The 15,452-nt window shown below is 41.4% G+C and overlaps 1 protein-coding gene across 3 annotated transcripts in view; it reads right to left on the reverse strand.

Moving 5' to 3' along the window:
* Window positions 1–10,559: 10,559 nt before the first annotated feature.
* The window catches only part of fktn (fukutin), a 29,486-nt gene continuing 24,593 nt past the window's right edge, over window positions 10,560–15,452 (reverse strand). For all 3 annotated transcript variants that reach the window (XM_080188341.1, XM_080188342.1, XM_080188343.1), the window contains exon 10: window positions 10,560–12,491. In XM_080188341.1, coding sequence (XP_080044467.1) covers window positions 12,278–12,491 — 214 coding nt within the window. In that variant the 3' untranslated portion in view covers window positions 10,560–12,277. The remainder of the gene's footprint in view (window positions 12,492–15,452) is intronic.

Raw genomic sequence — 15,452 nt, forward strand, 5'->3', positions numbered from 1 at the left:
CTGTTCTGGTCAGCATGCTTTAGGAATGATGTGAAGGCTTTAGAGAGGGTGCAAAAAAGTTTCAGAAGAATAGTTGCAAGGTTGAGGAATTTCAGATGCGGGGCTAGTTGGAGAAGCTGTGAATGTTCTTAGGAAGGAAAGGGATGAGAGTTAATCAAGGTGTTCAAAATCATGAGGGGACAAGACAGAGCAGATTGAGAGAAACTGTTCCTTTCATCAGAAGAATCAAGAACCAGTGGGCACAGATGCTCGATTGATGAAAGAATTGCAGTCTTTTATCACATTGTTTGTGGGAACTTTCTGTGCACTAATTGGCTGCTGTGTTTCCTGTATTACAGTGGTAACTGCGTTTCAAAAATATTTAATTGACTGTAAAACACTTTGGGGATCCCTGAGCTTGTGAAAGATGCTATACGAATTCTTCTCAGCTTCATCAGATTGTGGGTTCAATTCTCACTTCAGAATCTTGAGTGCTAACCTTCCAATGCAGTCCTGAAGGAGTGCAGCACTGCTGGATGAGATAATGAACTGTCCATCAGATGAGATATTAAACCAAGATTGTGCTCCTCTTTTAGGTGGACACAAAATTGTAAAATTGTTTACAATTTATATAGATGATTTGGAGTTGGGGACCAAGTGTAGTGTGTCAAACTTTGCAGATAACGCTAAAATGAGTGGCACAGCAAAGTGCACAGAGGACATTGAAAGTCTGCAAAGGGATATAGATTGTTTTAGTGAGAAGGCAAGGGTCTGGCACTTGGAGTACAATGTTGATAAATGTGAGGTCACCCATTTTGGTAGGAACAACAGCAAAATGGACTGTTATTTAAATGGTAAGAAATTGCAGCATGCTGATGTGCAGAAGGACGTGGGTGTCCATGTGCATGAATCACAAAAAGTTGGTTTGCAGGTACAGCAGGTAATTAAGGCGGCAAATAGAATTTTGTCCTTCATTGCTAGAAGGATGGAATTTAAAAACAGCGAGGTTAAGTTGCAGTTGTATAAGGTGCTGGTGAGGCCACACCTGGAGTACTGTGTACAGTTTTGGTCTCCTTACTTGAGAAGGGACATACTGGCACTGGAGGGGGTGCAGAGGAGATTCACTAGGTTGATTCCAGAGTTGAGAGGGTTGGCTTATGAGGAGAGACTAAGTAGACTGGGGCTATACTCATTGGAATTCAGAACAACGAGGGGAGATCTTATTATGAAGGGTATAGATAAAATAAAGTAGGGAAGTTGTTTCCACTGGCCAGTGAAATCAGAACTAGGAGCATGGCCTCAAAATAAGGGAGAGCAGATTTAGGACTGAGTTGAGGACAAACTTCTTCACCCAAAGATTTGTGTATCTGTGGAATTCCCTGCCCAGTGAAGCAGTTGAGGTTACCTCATTGAACGTTTTTAATGCAAGGATAAATAAGTTTTTGAACAGTAAAGGAATTAGGGGTTTATGGTGAGCAGGTGAATAAGTGGACTTGAGTCCACGAAAAGATCAGCCATGATCTTGTTGAATGGTGGAACAAGCTCAAGAGGCCAAATGGCCTACTCCTGCTCCTAGTTCACATGTTCTTAGACACTCCCATGGCATGGTTTTGAAGAGCCAGGGAGTTAACTCAGTGTCTGACTGAATATTTATCACTCAATCACAAAAATAGATGATCTTGTTTTTACAACTGTGCTGATTGTGGGAGCCTGCTCTGCGCAAACTGGTGGCAGCACTTCCTACATCACAGCAACATCTGCATTTCAGAAATTACTGCATTAACCATAACTTTGGAACACCTCACTGTGACCCTAAAAGTCACTATACAAATGCAAGATTTTCCAAACTCATAGAAACATATATACTTAAAATAAATCCAGGGTGTATCTTCTAGGTAAATAAAAAAATCTGCAGATTAAAGCTTGGTGGAAAACTGCACCAATCAATTCAAAACATCACTTTAAATGAACTATTAAAAAGTTGTTCATTCACCACTGCTAACTGGGCAATGTAATCTGGCTCTAACATGGAATTTCACATCACAACACAGCATTATGGACCATGGTAATGACTTGTTAACATATGCAAAGTATTTCTGTTATTGCTTTGTATTCTAAGTAGCTTTGAAAGGAGGTTACAGCACCTGCCCTTTTCATCTACACAGTATCTCAGGGAGGAGGAGGATTACTAATCCCTGACCACTGCGCAGACTTTTTGGGTTCAAAGATGTATTCTGAGTTGAATATTTTTGGGCTGGGTTACCCCATGACACAAAGTCCCCTCTGACTGTACTTCTCTTTGCTGTGTGATTTTGTGTGTACAGGTTTAAATAAAGTTGTGTCAGGTAAATTTAAAAGCATGTCTTCATGCTGCACTGTGTGAATGCACTGAGTTGCTGATGCTCTGAACTTTATCATTAGTTATCCCACTCCTTTAAGAAATTAAATTAAACTTTTAAAGACTGTTCCTTCACTCAGGGAAGGCAATGTTGAATGCATTAGAGATGGAGTACCAAAAAAAAATGTTTCTGGATTTCATGTTGTACTGATCTTGCAGAAAATTATTAAAGGTTTTGACAGAGTGAATAAGGAGACCCAGTTTCAACTGATGGCTGGGCCAGTAACCAGAGGATTCCCCTCAAAGCCTTTTAATGGGACTGGAAGAGTTGCTTGTTTAGAGAACTGGTGCAAATATGATGGGCTGAATGGCCTCCTTCATTCATAATTCTGTTTTCTTGTGGCTCAATGGTGAACTGTTTTCAAGACACCTCTGAAGTGAATACTTTTCTGTAACCAACTGCAGAAAGCAACCTCTTCAGATGGATCTTTGTCTTCAGAGGCAGCAAGACCATCTCATGGAATCTTGCAGCATAGTAAGAGGCCATTCAGCACATTGCTCCTGGGCTAGCTCTTTCAGTTAGCTTTATAACTCGCTGCATAAAACATGCTCCTCACCCCCAATCCAGTTCTTTTGCCAATTATCTTAAACTTGCGACACAAAACATGTTCTGGATAATTACATTGATATCCCAACTTTGAAACTTGGGTTGTTACTTGTGACATTTCACCCTTACCAAAGCTTCTGTGCCTGGCAATTTGGTGTTGGTGCTGCTTTTATCATATAGCCGCATCTTGGTTTCTCAACTCTCTTATACCTTCTACCCCTCAAGGACCACACCTTATTCCAATCTCTCAAACCCTTTATTTCCTCATTCACCACCAATTTGACTCTGAGTTTGAGAGATCCTCCATTAGTCACCCAATGAACTGACTTCTCAATTTCCATTTCAGCTCATCAGAATTCAGCTCCCTTTCATCTTTCTTGGACTTCTCCCCCTTTGTAAACTCTGACTCACAGCCATTCTCCTGACCATTCTATAACCTTAGCTCCAGTGTACTTCCCTGGCTTTACCACAGACAGGGGCATCCATCACTCAAACAGCCTCCCATCCATTGACTCTGTCTACACTTCCCACTGCCTCGGCAATGCAGCCAGCATAATCAAGAACCCCAGGCACCTCGGGTATTCTCTCTTCCACCTTCTTCCGTAGGGAAAAAGATACAGAAGTCTGAGGTCATGCACCAACTGACTCAAGAACAACTTCTCCCCTGTTGCTGTCAGACTTTTGAACGGACCTATCTCGTACTTAGTTGGTCTTTCTCTACATCCGAGCTATGACTGGAACACTACATTTTGCACTCTCTCCTTTTTTACTCTATGAACGGTATGCTTTGTCTGTATAATGCACAAGAAACAATATTTTTCACTGTACATTAACATATGTGACAATAATAAATCAAATCAAATATCCACAATTGCTTCTGTCATCACATTCATGCTCTTATCCATGTGTGACCATCCTTCATTCACTATCCACTGCTGGAACAAGCACTTCTATCTACTGTTTCAAAATCCCAACGGCGTAGCTGTGACCCTCAAGGTCCCAGGATAATTTTGTAGTTGTCAACTATTCCCTCATCTCCACCTTTGATGCCCTTGTCCCGAGTGAAACCTTTACTCTCTCCTATTCTGCTCAGTTCCCTGGCACAAGCCAATCTGCAATCCGTAAACACAAGATGTGCAGGCCTGAGGACATCTGATCCACTATTGGTTTAATCATCCAAAGTCAGGTCCTGCTGGACCACATCAAGCACAAATGATTCCTCACTGTCTTCCAAATCTACTCTCTACACTAACATTCACCTGGAGTGCAAAAGTGTTTCTTAGCTCCATCACTAACCATTTCCTCAATCATCTCACCCCTCCTTCCTCCCCTGCTCTCTCCCCTCAATCAGCAAGGGCTTAGCTGCTTAGCCCTTTCTCCTAACACTGGGCTCAGATCTTTCCCTTGTTTCTGTCCTTGCAAACCAACATCCAATCTTCCTAATCGAGACTAATTGGATAGTTCTGTCAAAGAGCTGACATGGGCATGATGGGCTGAATGGCCTCCTTCTGGGCTGTGTCCTTCTGGGAATATAGGAACTAAGTTTCACATTGGAACTAGGTTTGGACATTCAAAGTTATTAATCTCTTTGCAAAAATTGCCTTTGTACTGAACTGTACAAGAATTAAGGACTTTGCAAATCAAGCTGCTATATATTCATTGACCAGATGAGGGCAGCTGTGAGTGGAGTCCGCAGCCCGAGTATGGTCCTTTGTCCATGGAAGATAAACTGTACTAAGTACTGCTTTTCAAATGGGTTATTAATTTTGGTAAGTATATTTGAAATCAGTTTAGATGAGATAGTTGATGCATATGAAAATCTGCAAAAAAAAAGCTCCCATTATGTCACCCTGCTGTTAAGTGACAACATAAACTTGTCTCCAATGGTTTCAGTCAGAAGACAACAACTGGGATTTCAATAAAAGCAAAATACTGTGGATGCTGGAACCTGAAATAAATCAGAAAATGCTGGATAAACTCAGCAAGCCTGGCAGAATCTGCAGAGAAACAGAGTTAACATTTCAGATCTAAACCAACCTTCTCAGAACTGAAGCAAGGCAGAAATGTACAAATATAGTGTGAAATGCGACAGAGGAGCAGAATATAAACAATTCATAGGTGAGAGCAAAGGAGATATGGACAAATTTGTTCTGGACATAAGACTTGATTTTAGTAGTCACTTAGTACAGAGTGTAAATATAGCTGAAAAAGAGACATGTTGCCAAAATTTTTCATCTTGCACTCATCAGGTCAAATGCAAAAATGCCAAATTTCAAATGATCACAACAATTTATATGACAAGAGAAAAGGGTGATGATTGATTAGCAAGTTAAGTCTGAACAGTGAGGTATTGCCAAAGAGAACGACAGGCTGTTCAAGTTCTGGGATAATTTAGGACACATTCCTTTCATTTGTAGAGAATGGATCCCTGTGTACAAATGTATGTCACTTTGAGCAAGTATAAATGATCCGCATTACAAACTGAACTGAATTTTTAAAGTTGGTTGTTAGTGTAATTATTGGTACACTTAGGAGTGTTAAGCGAGTGTTGTCCAATCACATTGAACAGTAAACATTGTTTTGTAGTTTTCAAGTGTGGTCTGGTTGAGTACGGTCTGTACTCTGCCTAAATAAGTTATGCCCAATAAAAAAAACCTAGAGAGAACATTGTGTACACCTGTTTCCATGTTTGCTGTTTTTGGCAAGTCTGGGGAAGCAGTTTTCTTAACTCAATCTTAAGCCCACCAGCACCTCTACTTTCTCAGAAGATTAAGGAAATCTGTCATGTCAGCTACAACTCTCACCAACTTTTACAGATGCACCATAGAAAGCATTCTTTCTGGTCGCATCACAGCTTGGTATGGCACCTGCTCTGCCCAAGACCACAAGGAACTACAAAGGGTTGTGAATGTAGCCCAATCCATCATGCAAACCAGCCTCCCATCCATTGACTCTGTCTATACTTCCCGCTGCCTCGGAAAAGCAGCCAGCATAATTAAGGATCCCACACATCCCCAGACATTCTCCCTTACACCTTCTTTCATCGGGAAAAAGATACAAAAGTCTGAGGTCACGCAACAACCGACTCAAGAAGCTTCTTCCCTGCTGCTGTCAGACTTTTGAATGGACCTACCTTACATTAAGCTGATGTTTCTCTACACCCTAGCTATGACTATAACACTACATTCCGCACTCTCTCCTTTCCTTCTCTATGAATGGTATGCTTTGTCTGCACAGTGTGCAAGAAACAATACTTTTCACTGTATGTTAATACATGTGACATAATAAATCAAATCAAAATCACTCTCACAAGGTAGCAACACACATTTGTCATGAAACTTCATTTAATCTCACTAGTTCACGCCAGATTTAAACACAGGGCTCAGTTGAACGGAGAATGTTAATTACATAATCTGGTTAACTACAATGGCCATTTTCACACACAATTTATTGCTTGATGACTAAAAACACCCAAAGGGCACAAGTTTCAATTTAATCTTAAAACCTACATTTTGGAATAGGCTAAATGTTACACAAGTTTAGAAAACACGCAGAGTTTAGACCTCTTAAGTATTGTTTTTAATGCATAAATTCTAAACAGGACCCAATAACAGCAAACACTAAAAATTAACGGTGCTTTCTAAATATACTTTCAAACTAAGTAGTCTCACAACACCAGGTTAAAGTCCAACAGATTTATTTGGTTGTTGAACCTCAACCTGGTGTTGTGAGACTACTTACTGCTTATTCCAGTCCAACACCGGCATTTTCACATCATACTTTAAAGTGGTAAGGCACCTCTACAGCACGTTACTGGTGCTGCAGAGAAACAGCGCTGTGCAGAACTCTGCAGCTTCACAAGTGGGGTATTTACCAGAAGTTCCCCTAATTCCAGTGTACTGTCAAACAGGTGGACAGCTTTAGATATTTATTTACAAGATACAAAGAATTAAGAGATTTAATTACATACATGAAAAGGTGAGGACGATGCTTCTAGTGTATTTTAATTGATTACTGCAGAATAGTTGCCAAAATTATAGTGCTCAAAACTGTGGAAGTTTGACACTTGCAAATACTGGATGTACTCCCATTCGCAATTCATCACAAATGTAAAGATGCAAAAGTCTGAGGTCACATACCAGCCAATTGAAGAACAGCTTCTTCCCTGCTGCTGTCAGACTTTTGAATGGACTTACTTTGCATCAAGTTGATCTTTCTCTACATCCTAGCTATGACTGCAACACTACAGTCTGCACTCTCTCCTTTCCTTCTCTATGAACAGTATGCTATGTCTGCATTGCGTGCAAGAAACAATACTTTTCACTGTATGCTAATACATGAGACAATAATAAATCAAACCAAACCAAATCATGATATTGTATTCATCTACACATTTGTATCAATAAATTAAATCTCCAAATTACTAGACAAATACATTTCCGATCAACCTAAATTAAAATTGTGAAAAAAATAATCTGCAAACGAATGACAGACTGGAACAATATTCATTGCACATTGCAGTCTGGACAGATGACAATAGACAGGCCAAGTCAATGCCATACCATAATAACTTCCACTTCATCCTTCTAAGTTATTCAATTAATCAATTCAATTAGTTATTCAATTGGGGTGGCATGGTGGCACAATGGTTAGCACTGCTGCTTCACAGTGCCAGGACTCAGGTTTAATTCCCGGCTTGGGTCACTGTCTATGTGGAGTTTGCAAGTTCTCCCCATGTCTGTGTGGGTTTCCTTCGAGTGCTCTGGTTTCCTCCCACATTCTGAAAAACATGCTGGTTAGGTGCATTGACCCAAACAGGTGCCGGACTGTGGTGACTAAGGAATTTCACAATAACTTCATTGCAGTGTTAATGTAAGCCTTACTGGTGACTAATAAATAAACTTTAACTTTAGTAGTTTCATTAGAACTTAGGTTGGACAAATCAAACACATATACCCACTGACATATACAAAGATGGCAGATAGATTAAAAAATACAAGCTTGTTCTGGAGTGGAAGTCCTTTGAATTTACAGAATGATGGATGTTTCTGAGCATTTTGACCCATCTCCATCTTACACAGCTGATTTTTAAAGTAAAAATCCTTCCACTTGGGTACATCTCACCCTATTGGTAACTGCAACACTGCATTCTGCACTCTCTCCTTTCCTTCTCCCCTATGAAAAGCTGTCAGCACAATCAAGGACATTCTCTCCTCCACCTTCTTCCATCAGGAAAAAGATACAAAAGTCTGAGGTCACGTACCAACCAACTCAAGAATGCTTCTTCCTTGCTGCTGTCAGACTTTTGAATGGACCTACCTTGCATTAAGTTGATCCTTCTCTACACCCCAGCTATGACTGTAATACTATATCCTGCACTCTCTCCTTTCCTTCTCTATGAACGGCATGCTTTGTCTGCAGAGTGTACTAGAAACAATACTTTTCACTGTATACTAACTTCCAGCAAAGACCTTTCTGAACTCAAGACCCCATCTTTCCCTCCTGCTGCTCATAGGTATTATATTATTTTGGCTGTCCTTTTCACATTTCAACAATTGTCTTTCTAAGACTGGGTTCCTTTGTTGTGTGTCCAAACACAAACATTCATTCAAAACATAAGACACTAACGTTTGGTGGAGTCACATTAAATTCGTTGTTCTCTAGCATTCTGGAAGAGAAGCTAAGCACATCTTCAGTGGGTAAACACAGCAGAGATTTCACAGTGAGAACTTCCAACAGGTCAGAATGACTGTCTCTGCAAAATGTTAACATTATTCCGGAGTGTCATTCAGACCCTGGCATATTCACACCACAGTTCATGCCGCTGTAAATGAGATGGCACCTTAACCAAGTAAAACACAAATGGATGTCCCAGTTACTTATTCTGACAATCTGTTACAAAATATCACTGCAATGAAAGAGGTTTCGGTAGGTTGACCAGACAGAAAGTTAAGCTGGATACACAGAGTATTTGTACCCACTTTCCACTGCCTCGCAGACTGAGGAAACTCAGCACAGTCAGAATCAAATTGACAAACCGGTTAGTCTGTGGGGCTGAGTGCTACACTAAGCAACACGCTTTCAAAGATATGCCCTGCAACAACAATGACAAGAATTTAAGACAGACTGAAAGTTGAAATCTGTCTACAACAATAGCAGCCAAAATGTCCAGGGGCAGGCAAGCCTCTAAAAAGTGATCAGAACATTCCAAACGTCCTCCCATCCATTGACTCTGTCTACACTTCCTGCTGCCTTGGCAAAGCAGCCAGCATAATTAAGGACCCCACACAACCCGGACATTCTCTCTTCCACCTTCTTCCTTTGGGAAAAAGGTACAAAAGTCTGAGATCATGTACCAACCAACTCAAGAACAGCTTTTTCCCTGCTGTTGCCAGACTTTTGAATGGACCTGCTTCGCATTAAGTTGATCTTTCTCTATACCCCAGCTATGACTGTAACGCTACAGTCTGCACTCTCTTATTTCCTTCTCTATGAACGGTATGTTTTCTGTATAGAGTGCAAGAAACAATACTTTTCACTGTATGTTAATATTTGTGACAATAATAAATCAAATCAAAGGCATGAAAGCATCTAAAGGTGATCAGGTACGAATTGCTCTAATAGTAGAAACAGATTATTTAGATGACTGCTGTAGAAATGTTACGTCCCTAAACAGAAACAGTTTACCTAAATGACTAGTTGATTCAAGGTTATAGATATGCTAAACTCCACAAAAGGAAAGAATTTGAGGTATGTAGACAGCCGACGCTCGAATTCAAAATAACAGAAGAGGAAACAGTATAACTGTTGCGCCCCCACCACCCCCTCCCAGAAGCAGAGGTGCCAGTCCACGCCTCACAGCCAGGAGCTGACGATAACAGTCAGGATGCTAGGTCCCATTTCACAGCCGGGGGGGTCCTGTAACATCTTTTACTTCTCAGAGATGTTATAGCGTTGCAAAGGCATTGCAGAAAATCTTCATTAAGGCAGATTAAACATCTTTACCGTACAAGGAAAAGACGTTTCCCAAACTTCATCATCAGCTCTGTATTGTGCAGTAACTATAATCTGGATTTGACTTATAGATATATTTAATTCGGATATTGCTTTGGGAAGGGAGAAGTCTTACTGAGTTCAGGGATCATAGATATTTTTGGAACAAGGGATAATTTCTGTATAAACTGTGTGTGTGTTTTGTTATTCAAATACCAAAGCATCCTAGAGTATTGTAGCCCTTTTCGTGGTGTACTTTTCTTGTCTTTTAAGTTAATAAATATTCCTTATATGAGGACACAACTGGTATCTCACTATATTTTACATGACTCCTCACAATATTCCAAAAACACTATATACTAGCAGGAACCGGTGTTTCAAGTTGGGACATCCTCCAGGTAATACCAGCGTGGTTTGTGACAATAGTTACTACTGGAAAATTGGTGAGGGCACAGTTTCGGAAATTAGCATGCATGGGGCTCAGGCATTAAAGACAACACAAGGTGTGATTGACATTTTTAATCCCAGGATTTTTCTGTTTATTTTTCAGTGTGGTTTGTCACTCATCAATGATCAGGAAAACACAGCTGTGCCCACTTGGATGGGGGTTGGGGGGGGGGGGGGAGGAGGGGGGAAGGGCCATTCGGGAATTCCCCAGGGTTTGGTTGAAATGGGTGGATACCCAAGAGGTTTGGTTATAAAGAGGTGTCTCGTAAACTTGGGTCAATGCCACATGCGGATCTTAATCGGCCACACTTAGAATATACTGAATATTTTAAACAGTAATAGCCTTAGATGGATGCAATTCCTAACCCATTAAATACTAACACATTCTGTACAGCATGTCCACAGTGCATAACCTTTGATTTGATTTATTGTTGTCACATGCATTAACAAAGTAAAAAGTATTGTTTCTTGCACGTTATACACAGCATACCATCCACTGAGAAGGAAAAGAGAGAGTGCAGAACTTAATGCTACAGTCATAGCTAGGGTGTAGAGAAAGATCAACTTAATGCAAAGTAAGTTCATTCAAAAGTCCGATGGCAGCAGAGAAGAAGCTGTTCTTGAGTCGGTTAGTATGTGATCTCAGATGTTTCTATCTTTTTCCCGACGGAAGAAAGCGGAAGAGAGAATGTCCAGGGTGTGTGGGATTCTTGATTATGCTGGCTGCTTTGCCGAGGCAACGGGAAGTATAGGCAGAGTCAATGGATGGGAGGCTGGTTTGCATGTTAGACGGAATGAAAAATTAACAGATTTTTCACAAAAAGCAGAAGAACTCTTTAGATTTTGAGAGCATCTTCATGAGATGTGCCGCAAAAAAAACAGGAATTGGGAGAAGACCAGGGAGGAGGAAGTTATGCCAGATCCCAATCCCACGCAGCCCCAGGAGTTTCATACCTTTAACATTCAAATTGTAGTTTGTATTTTGCTGCATATAGTCAGTTGCACATAAGAATAACTGTTACATGAATCAGTTTACTTTAGCGATAGAGACAATAGATAAACCAGGAAGGGGTAAAATAATAACATTAATGGAAAAGGAAAAGGTGCATTGTTTCCAAAAGCAAATGTTCTTGGGGCGATTCTCCCAAAGAAATGCTAAGTGTCGAATGTGCATGAAAACGGGAGTAAATCATGCTGGTTTTTCAGCAGGAGTTTCAAAATTAATTTCCCACACTGTGCACTGCAGAGTTCCCTAGCACTAAAAATCAGTGGGCGGAACCTATTCATACCCGAGAGGCCGGCAGCATAGCACTGAGCGAGCTACTGTGCACACACCGATCTGTCAGCGCCGAGACTGATGCACATGCAGTAGCCCCGTACTGCCAGCTTCCCGATTGTTGGCCCTACCCGTAACCCCTACATGAGTGTCCCAGCCCCGCTGCACCTTGTCCACAGTGTCTGTATCCAGCTGTTTCTCCTGTTGTCTTCATATCCTATCTGCTTCTTTAAGTTATAGAATCCCGTTCACGAATAAATATATTCTTTTTTTAAAAAAATGAATAAATTAACATTTTAATCTGAAGTATAAAAACATTCAGTAGCACAATATTTACAAAATAATTCCAATCCACAACTTTCACTGGCTGAACATTATTCTAAGCAAGAGGTTGAAGGCCTGATTAAGGCAATTTCTAAACGGTGGGTCAGTATGGGGAAATTCAGTCTCTAAACTTTCTATTTCTTTATCTTACAAATCAAAGGAGAACCTTTACCACAATAAAGCCTTCACCTGGTCAGCTCCAGGTGCTGCAGTTAGTAATCCTCTTGACAAAGAGAATTAACCATTGAAGTTCCCTTTTCTATGTAGTTCATTTGTTGCAATATTGCTTCTCTTTTATCCCCTCAGCCATTGCTCAGTGTATCTGGATAACTTCATCCCAGTCGCTGATGGGCCAAATGCCATTTTCTTGTACATTGGCTGGTGAGCTTTTCCAATCCCAGCTGGTCACTGGGGTTTCCCAGTTCTTGCCATAGTTTGCTTCCACATACGGGAGTGTTTTGCAGGGGACTCGTACTTTCAGTTCCAGGAATTCAGTCCAGCACAGGGTAAATTTAGGAAATATGTATCTGCAAAAACAATTTGGTAAGAAAATAAAGAAACCAGATTAAGCAAATATAGTAACATCAGTAGGAAATTGTGCAAAATGATAAAAGCAATGCAAACATACATAGAACATAGAATATTACAGCGCAGAACAGGCCCTTTGGCCCACGATGTTGCACCAACCAGTTAAAAAACAATGACCCTCTAACCTAAACCAATCCCTTTTCATCCATAAACCTATCCACGGATCTCTTAAACACCCCCAAACTAGGCGCATTTACAACTGCAGCAGGCAGGGCATTCCAATCCCTCACTACCCTCTGGGTAAAGAACTTACCCCTGACATCCGTCCTATAACTACCCCCACTTAATTTAAAGCCACGCCCCCTCGTGCTAGCTTTCTCCATCCGAGGAAAAAGGCTATCACTATCCACCCTATCTAAACCTCTAATCATCTTATATGTTTCAATAAGATCCCCTCTTAGCCACCTTCTTTCTAGCGAAAACAACCCCAAAATCCCTCAGTCTCTCTTCATAGGACCTCCCCTCCATACCAGGCAACATCCTGGTAAACCTCCTCTGCACCCTCTCCAAAGCCTCCACATCCTTCCTATAATGTGGGGACCAGAACTGCACACAATACTCCAAGTGCGGCCGCACCAGAGTTGTGTACAGTTGCAACATGACGCTGCGACTCCTAAATTCAATCCCCCTACCAATAAACGCCAAGACACCGTATGCCTTCTTAACAACCTTATCTACTTGATTCCCTACTTTCAGGGATCTATGTACACATACACCTAGATCCCTCTGTTCATCCACACTATTCAGAGTCCTCCCGTTAGCCCTATACTCGACACATCTGTTATTCCTACCAAAGTGAATTACCTCACACTTCTCCACATTAAACTCCATCCGCCACCTCTCGGCCCAGCTCTGCAACCTGTCTAAGTCACCCTTCCTCACAATCTACCACACCTCCGACTTTGGTGTCATCAGCAAATTTACTAATCCACCCAACTATACCCTCATCCAGATCATTAATAAAAATTACAAACAGCAGTGGCCCCAAAACAGATCCCTGAGGCACACCACTCGTAACTGAACTCCGTGACGAATATTTACCATCAACCACCACCCTCTGTCTCTTATCTGCTAGCCAATTCCTGATCCAATTTCCTAGATTACCCTCAATCCCATACATCTGCATTTTCTGCAGAAGCCTACCATGGTGAACCTTATCAGACGCCTTACTAAAATCCATATATACCACGTCAACTGCCTTTCCCCCATCCACCTCTTTGGTCACTTTCTCAAAAAACTCAATAAGGTTAGTAAGGCACGACCTACCCGCTACAAAACCATGCTGACTATCTCCAATCAATTCATTACTCTCCAAATAACTATAAATCCTATCCCTAATAATTTTTTCTAAAACCTTGCCCACAACAGAAGTAAGACTCACCGGTCTATAATTCCCGGGGAAGTCTCTGTTCCCCTTCTTAAACAATGGGACAACATTCGCTATCCTCCAATCTTCCGGTACTATACCTGAGACCAACGACGACCTGAAGATCAGAGCCAGAGGCTCTGCAATCACCTCTCTTGCCTCCCAGAGAATCCTAGGGTAAATCCCGTCCGGACCAGGAGACTTATCTATTTTCAAACCCTCAAGAATATCCAGCACATCCCCCTTATCAACTGCAATACTGTCTACAGCAGATGATCGCAGTAGAACACCTCTGCAAGCATGGTCCGGTACAGTCATTTTAATTCTCATCTCGCTCCAATGCTTTTCCATCCATGCTCAATGAAACTCAATATAAACTTGAGAAACAGCAACTCGTCTTTTAACTGGGCACTTTATAGGCTTCTGGGCTCAACATTAAGTCCAACAATTTTAGACCGCAATCTCTGCTCTCATTTTGTCAGTTGTGTTTCTCTGCTTTTCATCCTCTCTCATTTCATTTACTTTGCTTTGAACGGCAGAGCCGGAATATTCCCACTGCCACTGGGATTTTCCCATTCCGCTGTTGTGAACAGCGATGTGGCTGAGTGCCAAATTCTCTGACCTTGCTGCAGCAGGAGCACGACATGAACGGCCCATAATATCGTATCCCAACTGTTTAGGATCCCGATATACACACTTTTTCGAGTTTCTTTACTTGTCCCATTACCATTCCCTATGACTCTGCACCATCACCCACAGGCTTTAAACATTAACTCTGTCATTCCACAGATGCTGACAGACCTGCTGAATATTTCCACCATTTTCTGTTCTTATTTCAGATTTCCCGCGGTGGTTTGTGTTGTTTTGAAACATTTATATTAAAAGACGCAGGAGCAGAATTAGGCCTCTCAGCCCATCCAGTCTGCTCCGCCATTCAATCATGGCTGATATTTTTCTCATCCCCATTCTCCTCACTTTTCCCCATAACCCCTGATCCCCTAATTGATCAAGATCCCATCTATTTCTGACTTAAAGTCACTCAATGACCTGGCCTCCACAGCCTTCTGTGACAAAGAGTTCACCACTCTCTGGCTGAAGAAATTCTTCCTCGTCTCTGTTTTAAAGGATCATCCCTTCAGCCTGAGGTTGTGCCCTCTGGTTCTAGTTTTTCCTATTAGTGTAAACATCCTCTCCACGTCCACTCTATCCAGGCCTCGGAGTATCCTGTAAGTTTCAATAAGATCCCCCCTCATCCTTCTAAACGCCAATGAGTACAGACCCAGAGTTCTCGACTGTTCCTCATACAACAAGCTCTTCATTCCAGAGATCTTTCTTGTAAACCTCCTCCGGACCCTTTCCAAGGCCAGCACATCTTCCCTTAGATTTGGGGCCCAAAACTGCTCACAATACCCCAAATTAGTTTCATTCATTTTAAAGAATAATTTTCTCATTTATCAAAAAGCAATGTGATACTCCAGCACTCACCAATGTCTGTGAACCAACTATTTTGACTTGATCCTGCACAGCAACCAGT

Source organism: Carcharhinus amblyrhynchos, chromosome 5 (genome assembly GCF_965287045.1).
Source record: "Carcharhinus amblyrhynchos chromosome 5, sCarAmb.v2.hapA, whole genome shotgun sequence".
Taxonomy (NCBI): domain Eukaryota; kingdom Metazoa; phylum Chordata; class Chondrichthyes; order Carcharhiniformes; family Carcharhinidae; genus Carcharhinus; species Carcharhinus amblyrhynchos.